The sequence below is a fragment of the Haplochromis burtoni genome, unplaced genomic scaffold (genome assembly GCF_018398535.1).
Source record: "Haplochromis burtoni strain Fernald_Lab_line unplaced genomic scaffold, NCSU_Asbu1 Contig_414, whole genome shotgun sequence".
Classification (NCBI taxonomy): domain Eukaryota; kingdom Metazoa; phylum Chordata; class Actinopteri; order Cichliformes; family Cichlidae; genus Haplochromis; species Haplochromis burtoni.
Genome location: NW_024582775.1, coordinates 325,049 through 347,171, shown reverse-complemented (window position 1 = coordinate 347,171; position 22,123 = coordinate 325,049). Strand labels below are relative to the sequence as shown.

Below are 22,123 nucleotides of genomic sequence, written 5' to 3'. Positions count from 1 at the left end.
TAACTGTAACGGAATACAGTTACTCATATTTTGTATTTTAAATACGTAACGGCGGTACATGTATTCCGTTACTCCCCAACACTGTAAATAGTTATTCTGCAGAAAATGTTTCCCAACATTACTGCTGAAGGCTTCTATTTAATCCTGAGTCTGAGGGATTAAAAGTATTAATAAAAAACAGCTGTTGCCAGCAAACAAGCGACCGTTTAGTTCCACGTTTAGTTTTTTTTTTGTCATTTGCTCACTGCACAATAATGCCTTACATTCGCGGGAAAAAATCACATCCGTTATAACACATCTTTCCACTCAGAGGGGTCACCATCCTCTTAAAATAGTTTTGTCTATACATACGATATTCTATAATGTATAAAACAGACAACCTGTTAATTATTTGTTAATTAATTAATTAATTAATTCTACTTTTTGTTGCTACGTTTCAATTATATTTCAACCCAAATGTTATTGTCTCTTACCCTAAATCACACACCACCCCGTTTCACAAGTGGTTTCCTCCGAAATGGCGCGAAATTGGAAAGCCCCGCCCATTATAAAAATCTTAGCTTCAGGACTGTAGAGACAAATGGCGGAAACTACATGAATTTGCCTTCAAAATAAAATACAATCGTAACCTCAACTTAGCTTTTTCACGGACGCACTTTTTGTTTGAAGGGCTGTTGTCGGAAGCACATTTCACACTTCTCTCTGCTTAACAACAACGCGTCATTCGGGCTGCAGAGTACTAACGTCAAACTCTTTTCGTTGAATGTTTTTTCACGTTTTAGAGAAAGGAACATTTTCGGACATACTACTACGACATAGCACAGCTATCATAAATACAAGCAGTCTGCTGGGTAGAGTGAGTTGTATGACTGTTTGGATAACTTGCTTGTATAATTGACGAGGCTCCGCTGTTTTGAGCAGAAACGAAACGCTTTGAAAAGCTTCATAGACAGCTGGAACAACCCGCATTAGTTGGACTGTCTGCTTCGCTGCCAACAACAATGAGCTGGTAAGTGTAATGATCGCTTCGCTCACCGCAGCAACCATGTTTCACAGAAACTTGTATTTACGGTGCAGGAAGCCGCTGCAGTATTGCCCTGAACGATACCCGTCGCTAGGTGTCGCCACTCAGCGTTTTTCAGGAGAATACAAGACCGGAAGACAAGACTTTGTCCAGTGTTTTTTTTTCTCACAAACACTAAAGTTTTCACCTGCGCCAACATGTGCTTCTGTATAAGTGTATGTCTCTGAGCTCCTGTGCTGGAGTATCATTAAAACCGACACGATTGTACACTCGTGACTTAAATCCAGCTGCGGCGCAACGCGCCAGTAACAAAACTGGAGGGGTGCGCGACACGTGGAGCACAAGTGCACTGTAATAACTTGGCTCAAACACCTGTACAGGTGAACGCAACGGCGGCAGGGTAGCCGCTATAATACTGCAGCCCTGAGTCTCCCCATTCCTAACATAATAATTACAATTTCCGATAAGGTATCCTTTTTTTCTCTGTAAAGCTTCAATGCCCGTTTACCAAGGTCACCGTGTGCCCAACTCCCACCCAGACAATAAATGCATTCTTTTTCTGTTCCTTTCTTTATCACCATTAATTAACCAGAAGGACTAACAATGATTTGCAGTATTCTGAGTCACAGATGTTCACTGATTATGAAGTTTTAGATTGAAACCGTCTGAAACTGCACCCTGTATGGTCAAGTATCTACATTCACTTTTGTGAGCTTAGTATGTTATATGCAGAGTATTGAAATGCTCATGTTGTACTTCATCCCTTCAAATCAAATGTATCATTTCACCTGGGTTACAGGGCCTAGGAAAGGTCTAAATGGCGTTTACTCACCTCTGTAAAGATGGCAGGAAAAGTTTTACTGAGTAGATTTCATTGTTCTGCTGATAGCCTAAAAGAAGAAACTCGAAGTGTCTCCCCTCACTGCCCCAAACCTGACGAGTCTGAGGAGCCGCTGGGCACAGCCATTGAAACTGGTGCTACTGCAGGTGAGATCCGTTTTTGATGTTGCAAAGGAAGTTGAGATAGACGCTGGTTTAATGAAGGATGTGTTTTACTGTCCTGCTGCTTAAATCTCAGATGACACTGATGAGATGTGGTCAGTTCATTAGGAACAGGGCTCCGTGTCACATGCTCATTAACTAGTAAATGCTAATTACCTTATAGTAACTTGTGTTACTGAAAAGATGCTGTGCGCATAGTCGTGTTCAGGTGGTGTCAATGTTGTGGTTGTTTTTAAGATGAGAGTGTGAAGTCTGAGAGTATGACAGCTGAAGTGGTGATTACTAAGGAAATGGAGGAAGAAGAGAAGAAGCTAATGGAGCAAGGCGAGAGGAAAGAGGAGGAGATGATGAAGAAGGTATGTTGTTTAATTTCTCAAGGTGGGAGTTGTATTTTGACATTAAAAGCTTCTCATTATTAAACTCATCATTAGTTTTAGTTGGTTTTTTGTGTGGCTGGTACAGATTTTAGGGAGTAAAAGGCGTATAGATGTGTGTCTGTAGCTCACCGGTTCATGTGATGATGAGCTACAATTGAAATGTTTCTACATCACTGATGTTCTGGATGCTTTCGAGCCCACTCATGTTAATGTAATTGCTTTCAACTTTTCCCATAAGGCCAGGGAGTCTTGGGAGAGGGACTCGCATGACATGCGGTTCAAGAGGCTCCAGCATTTGCTTCAGAAGAGCAACATCTATTCTAAGTTCCTGCTGACAAAGATGGAGCAACAACAGAATGAGGTATGGTGTAAAATGTGGACGTACAGGCTGTTTGCACCTGTCCACTCAAGGCTAACACGTCACTTCTGCTCTGCTAATGACCATCTCAGGAGAGACTCGGGAAGGAGAAACTTGAGAAGAAGGCCAAGAAGGTGATAGATTTACTGACATCATTCACAGTTACAGTCATGTTTTCAGCCGTACTCACGGCAGTTTGTTTCCTTCTAGATGCAAAATGCCAGTGGTCCAGAAGCTGTCAAAGGTGGGCCAGTATGCTAATATTTCAACTTACAGTATGGAGCTCAAATGTCAGTTGTTTAGTAGCATTTACACTCTGTGGACACTTTATTAGGTACACCTTGCTAGTACTGGGACCCGTTTTGCTTTCTGTCATATGAGGCACAGGAAACATACATACTGGCCATCACACAGTTTGCAGCTTTGATGGCTGCGTATCCACGATGCAGCTCTCTCGGTCCCCCTCAACCCAAAGATTGGTGACGATCTGAGTGCAGTGAACTTCTGTCATGTGGCATCTCAGTTTAATCACACTGTGGGTACACTGTGTACATAAAGGCGTGGATGTGGTCATCCACAATACTCAGGCTGGGCATTTTAAATGAGTGGGGACAGAGGGATGTGTCAAGAAGATGGCCCCGCCTTTGCTACGTCACCACAACCAACCTAAACCGTTAGTAGAAGTGAGGATGGGGCCTTCATGTATCTCTATGCCAACCCTGCCATTCAAATGTGGCAGCAGATATTGAGACTTAGCAGACCAAGCAATGCTTTTCCATCTTGTGTTGGTGTTTGGTGAGCCCATGCAAATTGTAGTCTGAGTTTCCTGTTTTTGGTGGGCAAGAAGTGTGTTCTTTGCTGCTGCTTCAAGGTTTGACATGCTGGTCTGGTCTTTAGCTTTAGGGTAGCAGGTGTTTTTTTTCTTACCTGTCTTTTTAACCCTTGAGATGGTTGTGAGGTAAAATCCCAGGAGATCTGCATTATTTAGCCGTTCCACATTCAAAGTCACATACGTCACCACATTGTCTAAATGCACTGAGGTGCTGCTGTGCGACTGGCAGATGAGATGTGTGGTTTACAAGCAGTTGAACATGTGTACCTAATGAAGTGGTTGGTGAGTATCTACGGTCCTAATGACGTGACTGTATTTCTGTCAAAGCAGAGAAGAAGAAAAGGAGAAGAGATGAAGACTATAAAATAGCAGATGTGATGTCAAAAGAAGTAAGTCTCACTTTAGTTTGTGTGCAGCTTTAACTTTTATCTGTTTATCTTCATCTTCTCTCATGTTTCTCTTTCAGGAAATTATGTCGCAGGCAAAGAAAGCGAAAGTGGAAGAAGTGGTAGGGAGACTGTTTTTCCCCGCCGTGGTTGAAAAGCAAAAGAAGTGTTTGCACATGATGAATCCAGTGTACAACTGTGCCACACACATGCATGTCATATCTGATTCCAGGAAGCGGCACCTGCCCAGAAGAAACTAGAAGCTGAGGATATTGAGAAGATGAGCGATTCCAACCAAGATATAAAGAACCGGCTGTCAGAGACGGTGCGCGACAACGCTAAGCACCTCCTGCATCCTCATAGGAAGGTGAACGGGCAGCCAGTTCCTGTTCAGCAACCACAGCTCTTCACTGGAGGCGTCATGAGGTGGTACCAGATCGAAGGCATCGAGTGGCTGAGGGTAAGAGGAGATGCACCAAATGGCATTGTGCGAGCAGATTGTCTTTTGTATGTGATCTCGGCACAACAAATGGCGCCTAGATCAGCGGTGCTCAACCTTTCTCGCTCCACGGACGGTTTAATGTCACTGACCGGCCTTTAAGGTGTGGCGGATAAAAACAACAAAATAAAACGATACGACGAGACACAAACTCTGGTGTTTTGTAAATATAATAATAAAATAAAAAATAAATGAATTCACTGTGTAACTTTATTAGCAGCGTCCTCCTGAAATGCACCAACATTGAGAGTAACGTCCAGCTCTGGTTGCTATGGTAACGTGTAAATATGTCTTTCAAAATAAGACGCATAACTACAACACGGGAAAAGACCCAGGGAAACTGAGTAAATGATAAAAACCTTGCAAACCATAAATTTCCAACCTGAGCCTCAACTCTCGCGGCTCCGTACCGAACGACTCACGGACTGGGACCAGTCTGTGGCCCGGGGGTTGGGGACCGCTGCTCTAGACCACAATAACGTAGCAGTTAGGGACTGGAGCTGACAGAGGCAGACACACAGATGCCCCAAAACAGCAGCTGAGGCCCATCAATCAAAGTGTTAACGATTAGAAGAGTGGTACTGACGCGTGACAATGACGACGGTTAGTCGGCTAGATGACGAGTTGCGCGCGTCCGTGCCACCAATATGCCGCAGGACCAGGAAGGATTGTTTTACCCCTCAGTCGTAAAAGGCTGATGGGCGTCATCACCCTGCTGGGCGGGTGGCTGCCAAGCAACGTGGGCCCAAGTTTGTGAATATGAAAACTTCAAAATGAAGCGGCGTTTCATCACAGACGTATCTACTCAAACATCTCAATGACCTTGACCCCAGTATTTTTAGTGGCCGCCTTAATGGCCACTCCTCTGACAAAAACAATTATTTACAAAATATCTGTTTTGACAAAAGAAGGGCTGCTACACACGTGTCAGAAGAGAGACACGAGGAACCTTATGCAGAGTTGACCTGCAGTAACATGCGTCACACGGCATCGGTGTTCGGTTGAAATGAAGCGTCTGAACAGATGGGTCACACAGTTTCCCTAAACCATAAGTTCACCAGTTAGCTGCACTATTCTCATCCAGGCGAGGGCTTTTGAAAACGGACTGAAAATCTCAGTGTTTACTGTCTCATCAGTCTGTGTTGTTCCTCTGCTGTCAGATGTTGTGGGAGAACGGCATCAACGGGATCCTGGCTGATGAGATGGGCCTGGGAAAGACCATCCAGTGCATCGGTCACATTGCCATGATGATAGAAAAGAAAGTGCTAGGCCCCTTCTTGGTGGTGGCTCCTCTCTCCACTCTGCCCAACTGGATCAATGAATTCAAACGCTTCACACCAGAGGTCAGACAGCAAGCTGCTCAGCGTCTGACCCTGAAACACAAAGTCTGATTTACGAATAGAAATGAAAACCTAGAAAGGTGTCAGCGGTGAATGGCACTAGCTGACACTGAGTCTTGTTTGTGCTAGGTGTCTGTGCTGCTTTACCATGGCTCTCAGGCAGAGAGGACCGAGCTGCTGAAACAGATCTGCCGGCCTCAGGGGCCTCTCAGCATGTGCCCTGTAGTCATCACCTCCTTTGAGATCTCCATGATTGACAGGAAGTTGTTACAGGTACGATCCCTGCTGCTTCTTAAATGGCAGAGGGAGTTTTGGATAATAACTTGGCTTGTGTCTGTGTTCTGCAATAGCGCTTCCAGTGGAAGTACCTAATAGTGGACGAAGGCCACAGGATCAAGAACCTTAACTGTCGGCTGGTGCGGGAGCTGAAGATGCTGCCCACTGACAACAAGCTGCTGCTGACAGGCACACCGCTGCAGAACAACTTGGCTGAGCTCTGGTCCCTGCTTAACTTCCTCCTGCCGGAGGTCTTTGATGACCTCAAAAGGTGACGCTTTTTCTGCTTTGTTTTGCTGCTTTCAATGACAGCCAATCATCTACTGTGATGTGCACAGAAATGTGTCTGTGGGGGAGAACCAGGACTTCACAGGCATAACTGTGTTTAACATCCCAGTTAACAAAAACTGGGCAAAGTTGTGAGCATCATTGTATATATGCCAAGTTTGGAGCTGTTTGGGAATCATCCTGTCAGTGTGAAAGTGTTGTGTCCACTAAAGAAAGCTGAACAGCAGACTGGTAACAAAGTGAAAGTAAAGTCTGAAAAGAGTCCGGTGCAGGGACCGGAGTGGAGATGGTTTAAAAAGCACTTGATGCCTAAAGGAAAATTCCACAATATTCCTCAAGACTGCTTATGAAGCAACGTCTGGAAGCAAATTCAAGAAAAGAAGTTCGCGACTTATTGTGTTACCAAAATAGAAGCTGATTTGTTACAGTGTATCTGCATGAACACCAGACACAGCTGATATCTGTGCTCGATGCTTCTGATTGCTCGGCTTTGATCTCTGACATGTTTGCCTCACAGCTTTGAGTCGTGGTTCGACATTAACACCCTCGGTGAGGTCGACAGTATGGTGGTCGCTGAACGTGAGCAGAACATCCTGAGTATGCTGCACCAGGTCAGTCATCATCGCGGCCGTCTGTGACGCTGTTAAACGTCATCTGCAGAGATACTGAGAACATAACCACAGTTAAGAAAGCTTAAACTTGGCTACCAAGAAACATTTGGTTCCTGTGATAAGTTGGAGGTAAATTTGGTGCCTTTAAGTCCAGTGTTAAATTTAAGGTTTTGTCTGCTAACGAGCAGCAGGTTTGCCTGGATGTTTAAGTTTTTAATAAGGAAATGTAGCATGAAGCTGAAGCATATCCAGGTGTTCAAAGGCATAAGCAATAATCTTAATCTTACATCCATCCATCCATTACTTAGCTGGGCCATAGAGTTTGCAATCCCTGAAACAGTTAGCACAGCTCTTCAGTGGGTAGCACTCGAGCTAATTCAGGGTTTTCAACCTGACGTGACAGCGTAACTCTTCAGTCCGTCGAGCACGGCCACGATCTGCCTTTTACCACCATCGTCAGTTGTGGACCCCAGGACATTTATCACCATATGCCCTCATCCGAGGCCGGCCCACCACCGGCTGGGCCTGTCATGGTTTCATGTGGTCATTGACCCAGTCTGCTTCTGCTTTAGCCACAGCAGAAGGAGATCTTCTCATGACTCAAGTGACTAACCAATAGGTGGGATGCAGTCTGTTGACATCATATTTGTAGATCACCTCAGGATTTAGCTGTGGACGAACTGTGACAACATTTCTAAAACAGTTTATTTTGAAAGACCCGTTTTGTTTTTTCTCTTGAATATTTAGTTGTTCCCACCAATACAAATTCTTATCTGTTTATTTATATAGATCAATAATTGCTGCCCTACATTATATATAGATATTATAAATGATCTTTGAAACATTAGCTATCAGTTGTCTGTGTATAGACACTGCAGGTAAGCAGAAGTAAGTGTTATTGAAGGTTATCTGTTGTTTCAGATTCTGACTCCATTCCTGCTGAGGAGGCTGAAGTCAGATGTGACGCTGGAGGTTCCTCCTAAAAAGGAGATCATTGTGTACGCTCCTCTGACAGCCAAGCAGGAGGCTTTCTACACTGCTGTAGTCAACAAGACCATTGCCAAGATGCTGGGCCAGGAAAAGGTAACAAAGAGCCAGAGCTGGGAGCACGTTAGAGCAGGAGTCGGCAACTCTTTGGTCCTTACAGTGCGGCTCCGCGTGGTTTGGGTAAAATAAATGAGAAGTGTTTAGCTGAAGTGTATTTTATTTGTGTTTAGTTCTTTTTTTAACTTGTAGTTCTACATTGGAAGATTATTGTGATATTGAAATATAAAAATAAAATTATATTTCATTATTTTTCGTTGCTCAAAATAAGCGTCACACTGGCGGAAGCCGGTGTAGCCGCCGAAACGCCTGCAGTTATCGAGACTTTCAACCCCAGGTAGGCCAGTTATGGATCTTCGGATCCACATTATGTCAGCAGCTGTTCTCCACCGTGAACTATGTTAAAAACAAACACGCTCGCGCCTCAAAGACGACAGCTTACAGTCCTGTAAAGATGAAAGTGACTCGTACAGCCCCGACCTGCAGACGCTGTGCGCAGAGGTTCAGGAGCAGAAGTCCCGTTGTAAACATGTCACGGCAGACCCGACGATGTTTGCATGAACGCGCTTTTCAGCATCTCTTTATCGACCGCTTTTCACACACGGCTGCTGTACGCACACAGCCGGCTGTAGCTTTGCAGCTCACAGCCCGACACAACAGCAGGGAGAGCGCAGACTTTGAGGCGTGATTTTGGGTGCCGCTCAGGTGCGTCCATCCCCCCTGCAACGGCGCTGCAGACCACACCCCACCACACACATTAACCAGGTAAAATACATATGTATGCAGAATTTTGCAAATATCTATTTTTTTAGCAGCATAGAGCTTTTTAAAAGTCAGGTCAAGGCTCCAAAAGCCCAAAGGCGATATGAGGGGCGGCTCACAGTGTTTTTGTTTGCGTGGAAGCCGGGTCCAAGTGGCTCTTTGGGGGTTAAAGGTTGTGACCCCTGTGTTAGAGGTTTAGGCTTGGGGTATGCAGTGATACCCTCATTATTGGACAGCACACGTCCAGGTCAGCTCGTGGCGTTTCCATATCATTATGCTTGAGTATCTGCTGATTAGTGTCATTTTCTTAAAAAACATTAACAAACCAGGAAATGAGTCACTCGAACATGCCTGCTTGTCAGAATATAGCTAACAGCTGAAACCCTGTGAGAACCATGACCTTGTGACCCCTGTGTGTCATCATAGACCCCTCCATGTCTAATATAAAACACTGGCCCACTGGGTGTAGCTTTGACCTTCCCAAGAACAAGACTGTGGTGGACTTATCATTTCTGGTTTGAGTGTGATCCTAAGGTGAAAACCGAGTGGTGAAAGTTGTTGGTTCTCCTGGTGTACTTAGACAGAGGCGCCTGTAGCCCTGACATCCAGCGGCAGGCCGAAGCGGCGCAGCCGGAAGGTAGTGGACTACAAGGAAACGGATACAGACGCTCCATATGACCTGGAGAAATATCTGGAGAGGGTTCGCAAGGAGCTGGAGCCGAGGTGAGACCGCCTCCAAGCAGCTACTGTGACAGGAGAGGAAAAACAATGTTACCGTGTTCAGCGTTATTTAGTTTCATTTGGAGTCATCTGCCTGTTATCCCCACCACAAGGTAACAAATCCTCCTTTGACAGACGTTTGCTCACATCTTTTGTCCTCCGCTCTGCTTCAGCTCCCATCCAGTGCTGGATGTCCAGAGCCCGCTGGATGCTCAGGTCAGCCTGAAGCTGCAGAACATCCTCATGCTGTTAAAGAGATGCTGTAACCACCCGTACCTGGTGGAGTACCCCCTCGACCCCGCCACAGGGGAGTTCAAGGTAACGCTGCCTGTGCTCATTTAGAAGCACTAACAGTTCAACTCAGTGTTTTACAGTTAAATAGAATAAGCTCGATGAAGAAAAGGCTCGTGCTTGGATAACATGTTCACCCCAATCTTCCTGCAGATCGATGAGCAGCTGGTGCAGAGCTCTGGGAAGTTTCTCATACTGGACAGGCTGCTGCCAGCGCTGAAGAGAAGAGGTCATAAGGTGAAACGAACGCAGAGCTGCATGTGATGCAGAGCTGGGACAGAAGTGTGTGAAAGGAAGAAGGTTGTGCTACAAACAGGAAATGTCTGTTAAAAAACTGCAACGTATTCATGAACCTATTAAACGCTAAAGTCAGCAGTTTAAACACAAAGTAACTCTGAGGACACAGGCAGGAGTCGGACGTATTTAGTGAAGATTACAGGAGCAGTCCTTTCAAGGCTGCTGGCACGCTCTGGACGAGGACTGGGGCACCAGCTCTGTGTGAAAATAAGGACGCAACAGTTTTGGCTCCAGGAGCACAATTTCTGCCACGGTGACAAAGATCGACCTGTGGCAGAAGTGGTTCAGTTACAGGATGCCTGAGCTCTGGAAAGAGCTGTTGCAGTGAATGTGGGCTGACGGGCGTAGTTGGTTTCCAAAGTTCAGAAAATGCACAAGAACCGTGATCGCTGACGTCTGTGGTAATCTGAACTACTGAACGTACTGAATTACAACTTTTACATGAAAATGTTTTGCATCAAAATCTAAATTTAAAAAACGTTCTCAAAACATCACACAAAATGAATTGGACTGCGTAACATTTTCACCTTTACAGTGAAAGGTGAAGCTCATCTGCCACTGTCTCTCCTCTGTCATACCTCGGCATTATCTTCTTCCACCACATCCATGAGCCTCCTCGTCTCCTCCTCTGGCATCCTCTCTCTGCACATCTCAGCCTTGCTTCTGTCTCCAAACAGCTCCGCCTCACCCTGTCATCCTGCTCACTCCCAGTGGAACGCTTAGCATCTTCAACTCTCCAAATAATATATTAGGAGAAGACATTAGAGAAGCGAGTTTTAGATGGTTTGGACATGTGCAGAAAGGAGACATCGGATAATATTAGAAAAAGGATGTGGAGCATGGAGCAGGAGGAACAGAGGAAGTTTATGGAGCTGGTGTGAGATATAGCAGCAAAGTAGTTTGTGACCTTTGTTCAGAGAAACACTTACAGATGTTGTGCTGCTCTCTCCACACTGGTCCCTTTTCTTTAGGTTCTAATTTTCAGTCAGATGACGTCTATCCTGGATATTCTCATGGATTACTGCTATCTGCGGGGCTTCCACTACAGCCGCCTGGACGGCAGCATGTCATATGCTGAGAGAGACGAAAACGTGAGTTGTAGATTGTGAACATGTTGCAAAGGTAACAACCTCCTGCATGAAAAACATGTTTTTAACTTGATGGTGCAATATTCTCTCAACTCCAGAGATGTTTAGCACCCAAACTGCCTCTCCGAGTAGATTGTTGAGTCATTCTTGTCGTTCTCGGTCTCTGAAAGATGGCCAGGTTTTCCAAAGATCCAGAGGTGTTCATCTTCCTGTTGAGCACCCGAGCAGGAGGACTGGGAATCAATCTGACAGCTGCTGACACCGTCATCATCTTTGACAGCGACTGGGTTGGTGCTGATGACAAATCTACAGCAGCTGTTTCTTGTACATATCTCATTGAGTCCATGTTTGATGCTTCTGTCATCTCTCAAGAACCCACAGGCAGACCTGCAAGCTCAGGACCGCTGTCACCGCATAGGACAGACAAAACCAGTAGTGGTGTACCGCCTGGTCACAGCCAACACCATCGACCAGAAGATCCTGGAGAGGGCGTCTGCCAAGAGGAAGCTGGAGCAGATGGTCATCCACAAGAGTGAGTGTCTTCACTGTGATGGGATTGCAGCTGTTCACACCTTGCACCCAGTTTTCAGTTCATTGTGCTGAAATGTTTTGAAATGTGGTTGATGGTGTCTTTCCTCCACAGACAAATTTAAAGGTGGGAAGGCAGAGCTGAAGCCAAATAAAAGCTGCATTGATCTGGATGAGCTGCGGGAGCTGCTCAAAGCTCGAGGCACTGAGAAGTAAGCACTGACCTCCGAATCAAAGCACCGTGAACGAGCCTTGGAACCGTAACTGAAGGCTAATCTTGGCTGTAATGTTTGTCCCACTCAGGGAGGTTAAAGCTTCGAAAGGGAAGGTCATCAGTGACAAGGACCTGGAGATTCTGCTCGATCGCAGCGACTTGCTGGGTGAGGAAACGCATCATTTCATCAGTACCAAAAAACCCATCATAGCCTCGTTTTACAACGAGTGCACCGACAATGTCCTTTCAGTAACCACAAAACATGTGAAGTTCACAGGAGTCGGATTTAGTGTTGCTCAAGACACAAAAGCCCTTCTGACTCGACTCTTTTGTTAAAACCAGTTTAACTCGTGAGACAAGAAATGTGACAGTTTCTGTGCATTTTTCAGACAAAGAAAAGGACGGCATGAAGAAGGCGAAAGTGGGAGTCTTCAGAGTGATCGACGCCAAAGAGTCATCGGAGATCACGCTGGGCTGAGAACAGCAAAGCTGCAGCCATGTCACTTACAACCACTGAACACCTGAAACTGCTGTTTGTACAGTTTGTGTTTTGTATGTAAGGTGCTCCCCTGTAGTCTCAGGAGTGAGGGGGTTTTTTTTGCTTTTGTTATGATGGCCCTTCTACGACTGGACTGACTCCAGCGTGTTCAACTTTTAACTTCATCAGGCAAAACCAGATTCTCTCCAGCTGAGCCAACAAAACTGCCACAAGCTAGTTCACACACTTTGGTGTCACTGTGCGGATTTTTACAGAGAAATATTTCACTGAGATACTCTGCTGCTCGTTAACAAAATAGTGCCCAGGGTCGATTTTCTTTAAGGCTCCTTTTAAAAGCCGTTTATCATCATTCCCAGAATTGTACTTAAAACACTTTGATGCAGCTGGAGTTGGATATGTTCTCATGCCTTGAAATAAAGAGACTTAATTAGTGTTTTATTTTCATGCAGTTTCTGATTAAAAGTTTTTGTTAATCAAAAAATGCATCGAGTCAGTTAAACCTCTGAGATATTGATCTGTCAGGTAAGTAGCAGACTGAGGTTGGTAAAGTTTCAGCAGCTTTGGTGTTAAATAATTGCTTATTTCAATGTTTTTTCTCTTCAAATGTGGAATTTCAACCAGGCGCCCTGTTTGGGCTACACAACGCGTTTACAACAATGTGTTTTAACCCTGTCCTATGGAGGTCATGTAAACAAAAGGAGCTGTAAAAAGTAGCAGAAATGAACTGAAAGTAGCTGCATTGTCTCAGCACTGCACACAGCAAGCAGTGTTTATCAGTAACGTCATCAGTATTACTGATGGTACAGAGGCTTCCTAAGCAAAGTGGACTAAACGCACCCCTAATCCCTGATATGGACCGTATTAATAGCTATGCAAAGCCTGGTTCAGCTGATACTCGATTCCTCCAGATTTTGAGCCTGCTTCCTCTTAAGGCATGCCTGCCAGGGTGGGCCTCTGCCCAACTTTCACCTCAGTCACACCCATTATTAGCAGCTGTCCTCTATGCACTTGACAGCTAACAGGTTCGATTTAGTGGCATCAAGGATGTTAGTTGTTCAGGCTGGAGCAACCTGTAAGAGCCTTTTGAGTGAGGTTTTACCTTTACTGTTTCACAACAGCATAAAAAGGGAAGGTCCGCAATTTAGACTTTTGATAAATGGACCAATTCTTATGTAGTGCTGTTCTACTCTCTTAGAGAAGTCAGAGCACTTTGTCATGGCCAGTGATCAAAAACCACTGATCGATGGCCATGAGTACCATCACAGAGAGTTGGGGAGAGGCTGCAATCACAGCATTGTAAGATGGTGAAAGATGTACCCTTGTGGATGAGGACAACTTCCCCCAGTGTCTATTCTTACGTGTAGACATTGTCTTTAATTTTAAAGACAGCTGTGACATCATCACATCCTGGAGGGCAGTGACTGAGCAGCTTGTTTCGATGACATGTTTCAGTTAATACAAGCACACCAACATCTTTAAAAGATTTCATGAAAAGGGTGGAGGCAGGATGTTCCAGCTGTTTCTCAAAGAAGACAGTGTGTACAGTGAGACAAAACTGAGTTAACATAAAAACTGCTGATACATTTATAATACTGAATATAATTCATTATGTACTCTATGGAGGCATGTACTTGTTATATTAGCATTGTACAAACTGTTACTGTTGCCTTCTCATTGGGTGTTTAGTGGAATAATTCATTTTTTCCCAGTTCAATTCAACTATGTCCATGGTTTCAAACTACGCTTGCAACTGTAGCTCATTACAGACTGTGCAGAAACAGCTAAATGTGGAAACAAAATGTGCAAAGACTTCCTGGGCTTTCTTTTGTTTGTATAAAAATCCTGATGCAAACAATAAACGAGGATCCTTATCACGCAGGTTTTCAGCTGACATTGATAACGACGTGAGGGCACAGCTCTGTGTGCGGCTTTACAGCCTCAAAACAGGTTTATTCCGTTTGAACAGGTACGTATCATTTAGACCACAGAATGTCTTGAAATAAAACAACATTGTTTTAGGATTTTTTTAATGACAACAAACTGTTAACAATATCAAACATTTACTGTCTTAAAATCATAACTTATACCTGCTTCCTTGTCTCAAACCATCAGTTATGTGATTAACACTCAGGCTTTTGCCACGGTTTACATTTTACTGCTGCACTGGGTCGTTCACACTTTACAAAAGAACAAATGCAGAACTAAAAGATAAAAGTTAGTATGTAACAGCGAATTCCATCATCTGAATGTAACATTTTGAACACAAGTAACCCATGTAACTATATTTAGTAACAAAAATATAACATTTCTGTTATTTCAGTGCTGAGAGGGTTAAGAACTCAAAGGCCCTCATTTGTCCAAAAACACCCCAAAATAACCAAAAAACAAATGAAATCACTGTAGAAACAGCACGTTACATACAAACCTCTTAGTGCCCATTTACAACTGTTACACAGCAAGTACATAAGCAACAACTTGTCTGTTATTATTGCTTATGTTCAAATATTATTTACAACAAGGACGCCTCAGTTCTAGAATCCGTGAGTCTGATTAAACAGAGACACTTGGCTCTTTGTCATTTGTATTTGATCCAAAACAGTTTTACCTTTTTTACCTTAGATTTGAGATTAACAGACGGAATATTGCACAAATTAAAATGCTTTTTATTACGAGTTTTTCCTTCTGTCCTCAGTAACTGTTGTGCAAACAGATCACATATTTGTATGATGAAGATGCAATTAAGAGATCGAGTTTGGGACACTTAATGATTCAAACTCTCCCTGATATTTATTCTCCAAATCTCTAAAATCCAGCATAAGTGATGACGAGCATTCCTCCAAATCTGATTTCATCATTGTTAGTAGCGTAATGCAGGAGAGCACTGTCCAACTCAAAGGTCCAAAATCCCCCACCGGTGTTAAAATGGCTCGAGATCATGTGACTGTGGGTGAAATGTCACATGACGCACACACAGTAAGCCCTTATGTGATCCTGGAAAAGACCACAACCATCAGGAAATGTTTCCTCCCAGGTTAGATGTGATCCCTCTGCTCTTGTAAAAGTGTCAGATTCCAACATTTACGTTTTTCTTTTCTGCTTGGACAAATGGTACTTCTGTTATTCTTTTTTCAACATCAACGCATTTTATACTGGAATGAGCCACAGCGCATTTCAAGTTAAAGCTCAGGTCTTCAGGTTCACATCTTTTAACTGTTTGATCACAATATTAGATGTAAGGATGCTATTTTCTATTTTTGACGTCCTGCTGCTTGCTGACCTGAGATCAGTCAAAGCTGTGCTCACTCAACACCTTTTTAGTTACACAGGCCTTCACTCAGCGGGTGTTTTTTATTTGACTTTTTTCTGCTTTTTAAACTTATATTTTGTGGTTCTCGTTGCCTTAAGGCATTGTAAAGGTACACGGGTTTTAGCACGTGTGCTGCATAAATAAAATTGCCATTTCCATATATATCAACACAGGTAGTTTACATCCTGTTACAACTGAAAACATGTTATCTTAAGGTAACAGCAGGGACATTTAAAGATCATGCTGACAAGCTGATGCAATGTGTCCAGTATCCCCAGTTTAATCATCTAAGAAGCATTGAGTGCAGTTACATGCAGAAGCCTCCTCTCAGACTCGTGGCTAATGTTGTTTTCAGCTTGCTACAGATCAAAGAAGTCCTGAATCAGATAAACAAGAATAACTCATATTCTGATCTCTGGACTGTAGATTTGCACTGTTTTCAGTTCACATCTATTTCACTGTTACAATAAAGGAGAGTCCAGCAACTCTGTGACAATAACATACATTTTGATTCTAAAATGACCTCAAATGGACACAGCACGCAATTGATTTCTATTTATACAGAAAACACAAGAGGTTGCAGCTGACTCTAATAAAACCCACTACAATTTTCTGTGTACAGTAATTCAAATACTGATATATTAAAAGATCTACAGATATATGCACAGAATTCTGGGGAAAACGTCAGTAGACTCATTTTAAACTCACATTAAGTGGGGAAAATAACTTTGATCCACTTTAAAATGTAAGAAAAATGTTTTCAGTCGATGTCAACATCTCATTTTTTAACATGTCCAGACATGGAAACTCATTCCAAGCTGCTTATTAATATGTCATTAGACAGGTTTCTGACGTGGGCTGCTTCGGGACACTTGAGGTGTATAAAATGTGTATCGTCCTCTGAAGTTTCTCAGCAAATATCATGACAGAGAGTGTTTCTTCTCTACAAGTTAGTCTACATATTGGATTCATTTCTTCAGGTTAGGCTAAAATAAACCAGACGCGGTTCTGATTTTTTACATGAACAATAAAGTTTTGTTTCTGATAAACATAAATAGTCATTGAAACCTTGATGACATTCCTAACATGATTCCTCCAGATGTCATGTGTTATTATTTTTATAGTAAACTCATAAATTAGCTACGCATCTCATGCTGACCAAGCACTGCAGTGAAAGCTCGGCCTGTAAGCTTAGCTCCCACAGGGCAGCAAGTTTATGTAACACTAAGAAACCTTAAATGACAGCAAGTTAAAATTGTTTCCATTTTTAATTTTTTTTTACATTTTTTTTAAACATAAAATGTGACTTCAGTTGCCTTTACAGACGTCTAAATGTAGAGTGGATTCCTCAGAGTGTCCATTACCACGTTCTTCTTTGGTGGCCATCAAACTCAAAGTGCTTTGATTGGTCAGTAAGACTAGAAAAGCACTCTATAAATACCCGTCCATTTCCATCCTTTATTATTCTCATCTCGGTTTCTCTCTGCCTCACTCCTCTTCGCGTCTGCCTTTCATGCTCCCTCCTTGGGTCAGAGGTCAGCTATCAGCAGGTCCAGCAGCTCTCTTTAAGCTCGGTAGCTCTTTATAGATGTGATGAGGTGGAAAAACACAGTTTGAGTGTGTATGGGTTGGACCCATCTGAAAAAAGAAACACAAACAAATGCATACTTAGCATAACAGCCTGACTGGTATATCAACTGTGATAAAGATGTGAGAGCAAAAGGAATGGTACAGGTTTGGCTTGATAAGGCTCCCTTCCATGTATTTTCATTTATAGATGGAAAAGTGTTGTGTGTGTTGTGTGTGTAGTGTGTGTGTGTGTGTGTGTGTTGTGGGTGTGATGTGTGTGGGTGTGTGTGTGTGTGTGTCCAATTGTCAAGTCTGAGGACAAAGGTCTAATTTCTGTATGAAGATGAAGGAAACAACGTGACTATACCTGCAGCAGGCACGTGCAGGGGGGGGGGGCTAGAGGGGCTTGAGCACCCGCCCCTTTCCTGATGGGTGCCCAAAGTGCCCTTTTGTTGAGGCAACTTTTTAAAAAAAAAAATTTTTAATGTGTGTGTGCGTGCGGAGTCCTGTCTGTGCCCCTCAACAATAATATTTAACTATTAATCACAGTTTTGCTAAATAAAAGGATCTGGCTTGCATCAGTCACATGATCACATTTAACCAATGATCGCCCTTGACGGCAGAACGCGCTGGTTACGAGCCGGGAACGAGCTCACAAAGAGCACGCGCATTTTTAGCGGTCCGGAGCTGTAGGAGAAACACAAGTTAACTCAGAGACACAGACTGATGCGACACAACCAGTAAGTAGGTGTACAGCGCACACTGTAGTGTGTAGCACACCAGGAGTATTAGCTTATTACGTACACGTTGGTAAGCTGTCTTGTGGCAACTGACGAACTGAAACAAACGAGCGTGCTGTGTGTGCAACAGCGCGACAAACATTACCTGTCCTTTTATTAACTGCACAAGTAGTGCTGGTCAAGCTGCTGGCTACCTGTGTAAGGCTGTCATGGGTCTGTAGCTCTGTCACCGTTTTAGGGAACATATTTAGTTTTAAAGTAAGTTTCCGGGCTTTTCCTGCCTTTCTGGAGGGATTATATTTCACTAAAAAACGATCTAATATGCATGTCCACATAATTATGCATTATTATAATTATAATATATTAAAAAACACACGCTGTATTTTAAAGAACATACATTAAGAAGCAGATTATATTAGATTTATATTTTAAATAAGACAAAAGTTGGATTTTACAGCAGTAAAATGATTGTATCTCTACAGTTTAAACATGTAATAAGCTTTGCCCTGCACAGAGTGGATAGTGAAACAAATGGAATCATCATAAATACATTATTTCATATTTATTACTTCCCCCTCCTCATTGCTTTATTATTGTAGCTCTAGTAATAAATAATAATGTAAGGATTCTGGATCAGCACCTGATGCCCATAGTATATACAGTATTCTGAAGAAGGTCTAAAATGTCACTTGTGTGTGCATGTGTGTGTTTTATTTAGCATGGATTTAAAAAAATATTACTCATGATATAACATTGTCCAGACATGGCTGGTAAGGACATGAGGAGGAAACAGCAGGAGCTGTGTGAGGCTACTAAAGGCAGTGCTATAACATTTTTCTGTCATCATTTTATTATAGATTAAGTGCTGGAGTTGTTAGGTGTGGATAATTAGATTATAGTTTATTGCAATAGCAAGTTGTGCCTTGTTCTCAGATAGACAGCAAGTGGAGAGTGATATATGAAATGATGGGATGGAAGGAAGAAGAGAAGCAAAGAGTGATTCACAGGCAGAGCCTAAATTATTTCTCACAGTTTTTTGTTGCCTTATGGTTCCAAGCGCTGTCACCAATCTTTGCATTTTGTTATTATCTCATGACACTTGTTTAATCAGCTACCATCTCTCCTATGGACTTTTTAATGTCTACAGTCTCAGATCAACACAGCCCTGCCCTTCCCATATTAGATTCTTGATGAATGTGTGTTGTTGTTATTCAGCCTGGTTTTAACTTTGAGCACCCGCCCCTTTAAACCTCTCTGCACGGCCCTGACCTGCAGGCCTGACAGCAGCAGATGTATCACGGCTGTAACACCTGTAACACTCAGCAGTCGCCTCATTGTTCTGACACACACAACAAAACTGTTGACTACACTACACACTGACTACACAAGATTTGCGCTAAACGTCTCAAATCTCTCACATCTCAAACACGCCGTCACTCCTAAAACTTCCCCCGTTTCTTAACAACTAGATGCCACGTTGCCATATAATTTTTTGATTGGTCGAATGGCACTTTTTTGGACAAATAGGAAAGGCAGAGGGGGGTGGGGTTTGTCTTTGCTCACAGGCTTTCGAGCGTTTTCCTTATAAAACGCCGTTTTTACCGTTTCTTCCTGCAGTAAATATAAACAACAACAGTATTCAGGAAGAAAACCAAACATTGCGTGTTTTTTATCACAACTCTGGTTTTACGTGGCCGATCAACACAGTTTAAAAACTGGTATAAAGTCCACACTTTGTCCGTCAGTTGTTCCGTCTGTCCTGCTCACATCTCCAATGGTTGTACACGTTGTCATTAACGTGGCTTCACTCCACATCAGCCGCTTTGCTAGCTACAACACTGGTGCACTGCAAAGCACTGCAAAACAGAATTGTTAAAGTTTTAATTTTAATTTCAATTCAGTTTTTTTTTGTGCGCAACGCAGATTTTCTGTGCGCAGACACCATGCCAGCAGTGCGCAATTGCGCACGTGCGCAGCTTAGAGAGAACATTTCTAAGAGCTCTTCATATTAAAAGAGAGCCATGCGCTGCTAAAAGGACTTAGCTCTTCACTTTACTATGGCAAGTGTCCTGGAGGACAGTTTAGAATTTGATGCCATGTAAATAAAATTACATTAATTTGAGGATGTGACAGTGCAGTATAAAATGTAAAGCATGGTTAGTACCGTATTTTCCGCACTATAAGGTGCACTTAAAATCCTTTAATTTTCTCGAAAATCAACAGTGCGCCTTATGTATGAATTCTGGTTGTGCTTACTGACCTCGAACCGATGTTATGTGCTACACAGCGATCAGAAATCTGTCAAAAATATTTTAGTACAACTTTGGTAGCTACGAAGCCGCATTACGGCTGCCTCGCGGGGTAATCTGGGTCCTAAACTCCGTCCACTTCAGGTCCCAAAGTCAAACGAACACTGTGGCATCACTGAGCATTGAAAACTGTCTGAATTCTTTCATCTTTAATTAAATGATCAGCGTTCTGCTCTACCAGGTGTAACGATTAAGTTTAACATCCAGGCATCCATGAAAACAGGATTTATTATTTATTTAACAGAATTAGAGGTTAGCAGGAAGTCCACAGTGCAGACTTTCATCCTCAAGGAATTAAACTAACATTTCACAAAATTATTTTTACAAAATAATTTTTTCTACTTCAGATGTATTTTCCATCTCCACATTCAGGAATTATTTGTGAAGTTTCCAGCATGAGACTGACAGAGTAGGCAGTGATGGATGTTTTTCTCATGGACTTACTGGGAATCCTAATCTGGTAGTGGTTGAGAACAGTAAGAACCTCCACAGCCTCTGTCTTACTGTCAAACTCCAACAAGCCGGAGATGGTCTTAGAAGAGGCTGAAAAAAGAGACTGAACATTAAAAGGCAGGCGATGACCACATTCACGAGACTTCATCTGTTCAATCAAATGTCTACTTACGTTTGGCATCAAACATCTTAAATTTGACAAAGCCAGGCAGATCATGCTCCGTGCACAGCTACAGAAACACAGACAGCAGCGTGTGAGCAGTTCTGCACTAGGCAACAATTAAATATACAACTTATCAGCATTTGTTATACAATGTGGGAGTGGATTTCTTCATGGCAAAGACTGCTCAAGAAATCAGGCTCAACTCAAGAGAGGATCTTTGGGCATTTAAGGATATCTTGTTAATTCAGAAAAACAGGGCAGTCTTCTTAATAACAATGTTTTTTTTTGGAATTTCCAAGATAATAATCATATTAATTCAGGAAAAAACAAGAAATTATGAAGTAGATTTTGGATACATCTCTGTATGATAGGATAGAAAATGTTTTAGGAGGTCTGGAATACCTTTAAACAGTTCTTTACAGTTACACAGAAAAGACGGACAGCGAACAGACAGAAGTACTTTACCCTCAGTAAATGATCCTGTGATATGCACGGAGGAACGTTATAGTAGTGCAACACTGCAGATGGAGGCTGGATGATGTTTTTGGAGGCTTGTCCGGCACTGCTAAAGCGATTGTTTCTGGTCATAGCAAAGTCCTTATAGCTGCTGCTGCCATCCTCTAACTCAAAAACCTGGCTGGGGATTACTGCATGCTGCTTCGACACACTGCAAAAACCAAAAACATCAACTGTGTTACTTATCTTATCAAATCCATGCATAATAAATCTACTGATCATGAAATAGTCAAGATAATATACACAGAAGTAAAGAAGTATATGGTGCCAAATTGCCTCAGTGCGCTTTATGTTGTAAGATAAACACACACAAAAAAAAAGAAAACCCCCCAACAATCATATGACCCACTAAGGAAGCACTTTGGCGACAGTGGGAAGGAAAAACTCCCTTTTAACAGGAAGAAATCTCCGGCAGAACCAGGCTCAGGGAGGGGCGGGGCCATCTGCTACGATCGTCTGGGGGTGAGGGGAGGAAAACAGTGAGTAGAAGGATTTTAAATTTGACTTTGGAGATAACAGGATCAAATAATGAGAAGCCAGTATGGGCAAAATATGCTTTCTAGCCCTTTTCAGTAATCATGCAGCAGCATTCTGGATTAACCGAATTCTGTTCAGGGAACAGTCCTAAAA

The 22,123-nt window shown here is 42.9% G+C and overlaps 2 protein-coding genes across 3 annotated transcripts in view; one reads left to right on the top strand and one right to left on the bottom strand.

Moving 5' to 3' along the window:
* Positions 1 to 538: 538 nt before the first annotated feature.
* On the top strand, positions 539 to 14,311 carry hells (helicase, lymphoid specific). Of its 2 annotated transcripts, none has more exons than XM_005945627.3 (23): positions 539 to 1,009; positions 1,914 to 2,011; positions 2,264 to 2,382; positions 2,642 to 2,764; positions 2,854 to 2,895; positions 2,972 to 3,005; positions 3,921 to 3,982; positions 4,060 to 4,101; positions 4,212 to 4,439; positions 5,639 to 5,821; positions 5,948 to 6,091; positions 6,169 to 6,365; positions 6,900 to 6,993; positions 7,915 to 8,076; positions 9,380 to 9,522; positions 9,693 to 9,837; positions 9,964 to 10,047; positions 11,079 to 11,198; positions 11,366 to 11,482; positions 11,568 to 11,727; positions 11,839 to 11,935; positions 12,027 to 12,103; positions 12,327 to 14,311. In XM_005945627.3, exons 1-23 carry the CDS (start codon positions 1,002 to 1,004, stop codon positions 12,413 to 12,415), a joined length of 2,568 nt encoding a protein of 855 aa, XP_005945689.1. In that variant the 5' UTR covers positions 539 to 1,001; the 3' UTR covers positions 12,416 to 14,311. The 2 variants fall into 2 exon arrangements, with proteins under 2 accessions (XP_005945689.1, XP_005945690.1); XM_005945628.3 differs by having other exon boundaries at positions 540 to 1,009; positions 3,924 to 3,982.
* Positions 14,312 to 14,446: 135 nt separating this feature from the next.
* Positions 14,447 to 22,123, bottom strand: part of LOC102301907 (heterogeneous nuclear ribonucleoprotein L-like) — a gene marked incomplete in the record, with an annotated part of 78,661 nt that continues 70,984 nt past the window's right edge. The window contains 4 exon segments of the mRNA XM_042213069.1: positions 14,447 to 17,381; positions 20,806 to 20,904; positions 20,987 to 21,044; positions 21,443 to 21,644. Of these exon segments, the coding sequence (XP_042069003.1) occupies positions 17,326 to 17,381; positions 20,806 to 20,904; positions 20,987 to 21,044; positions 21,443 to 21,644 (415 nt within the window).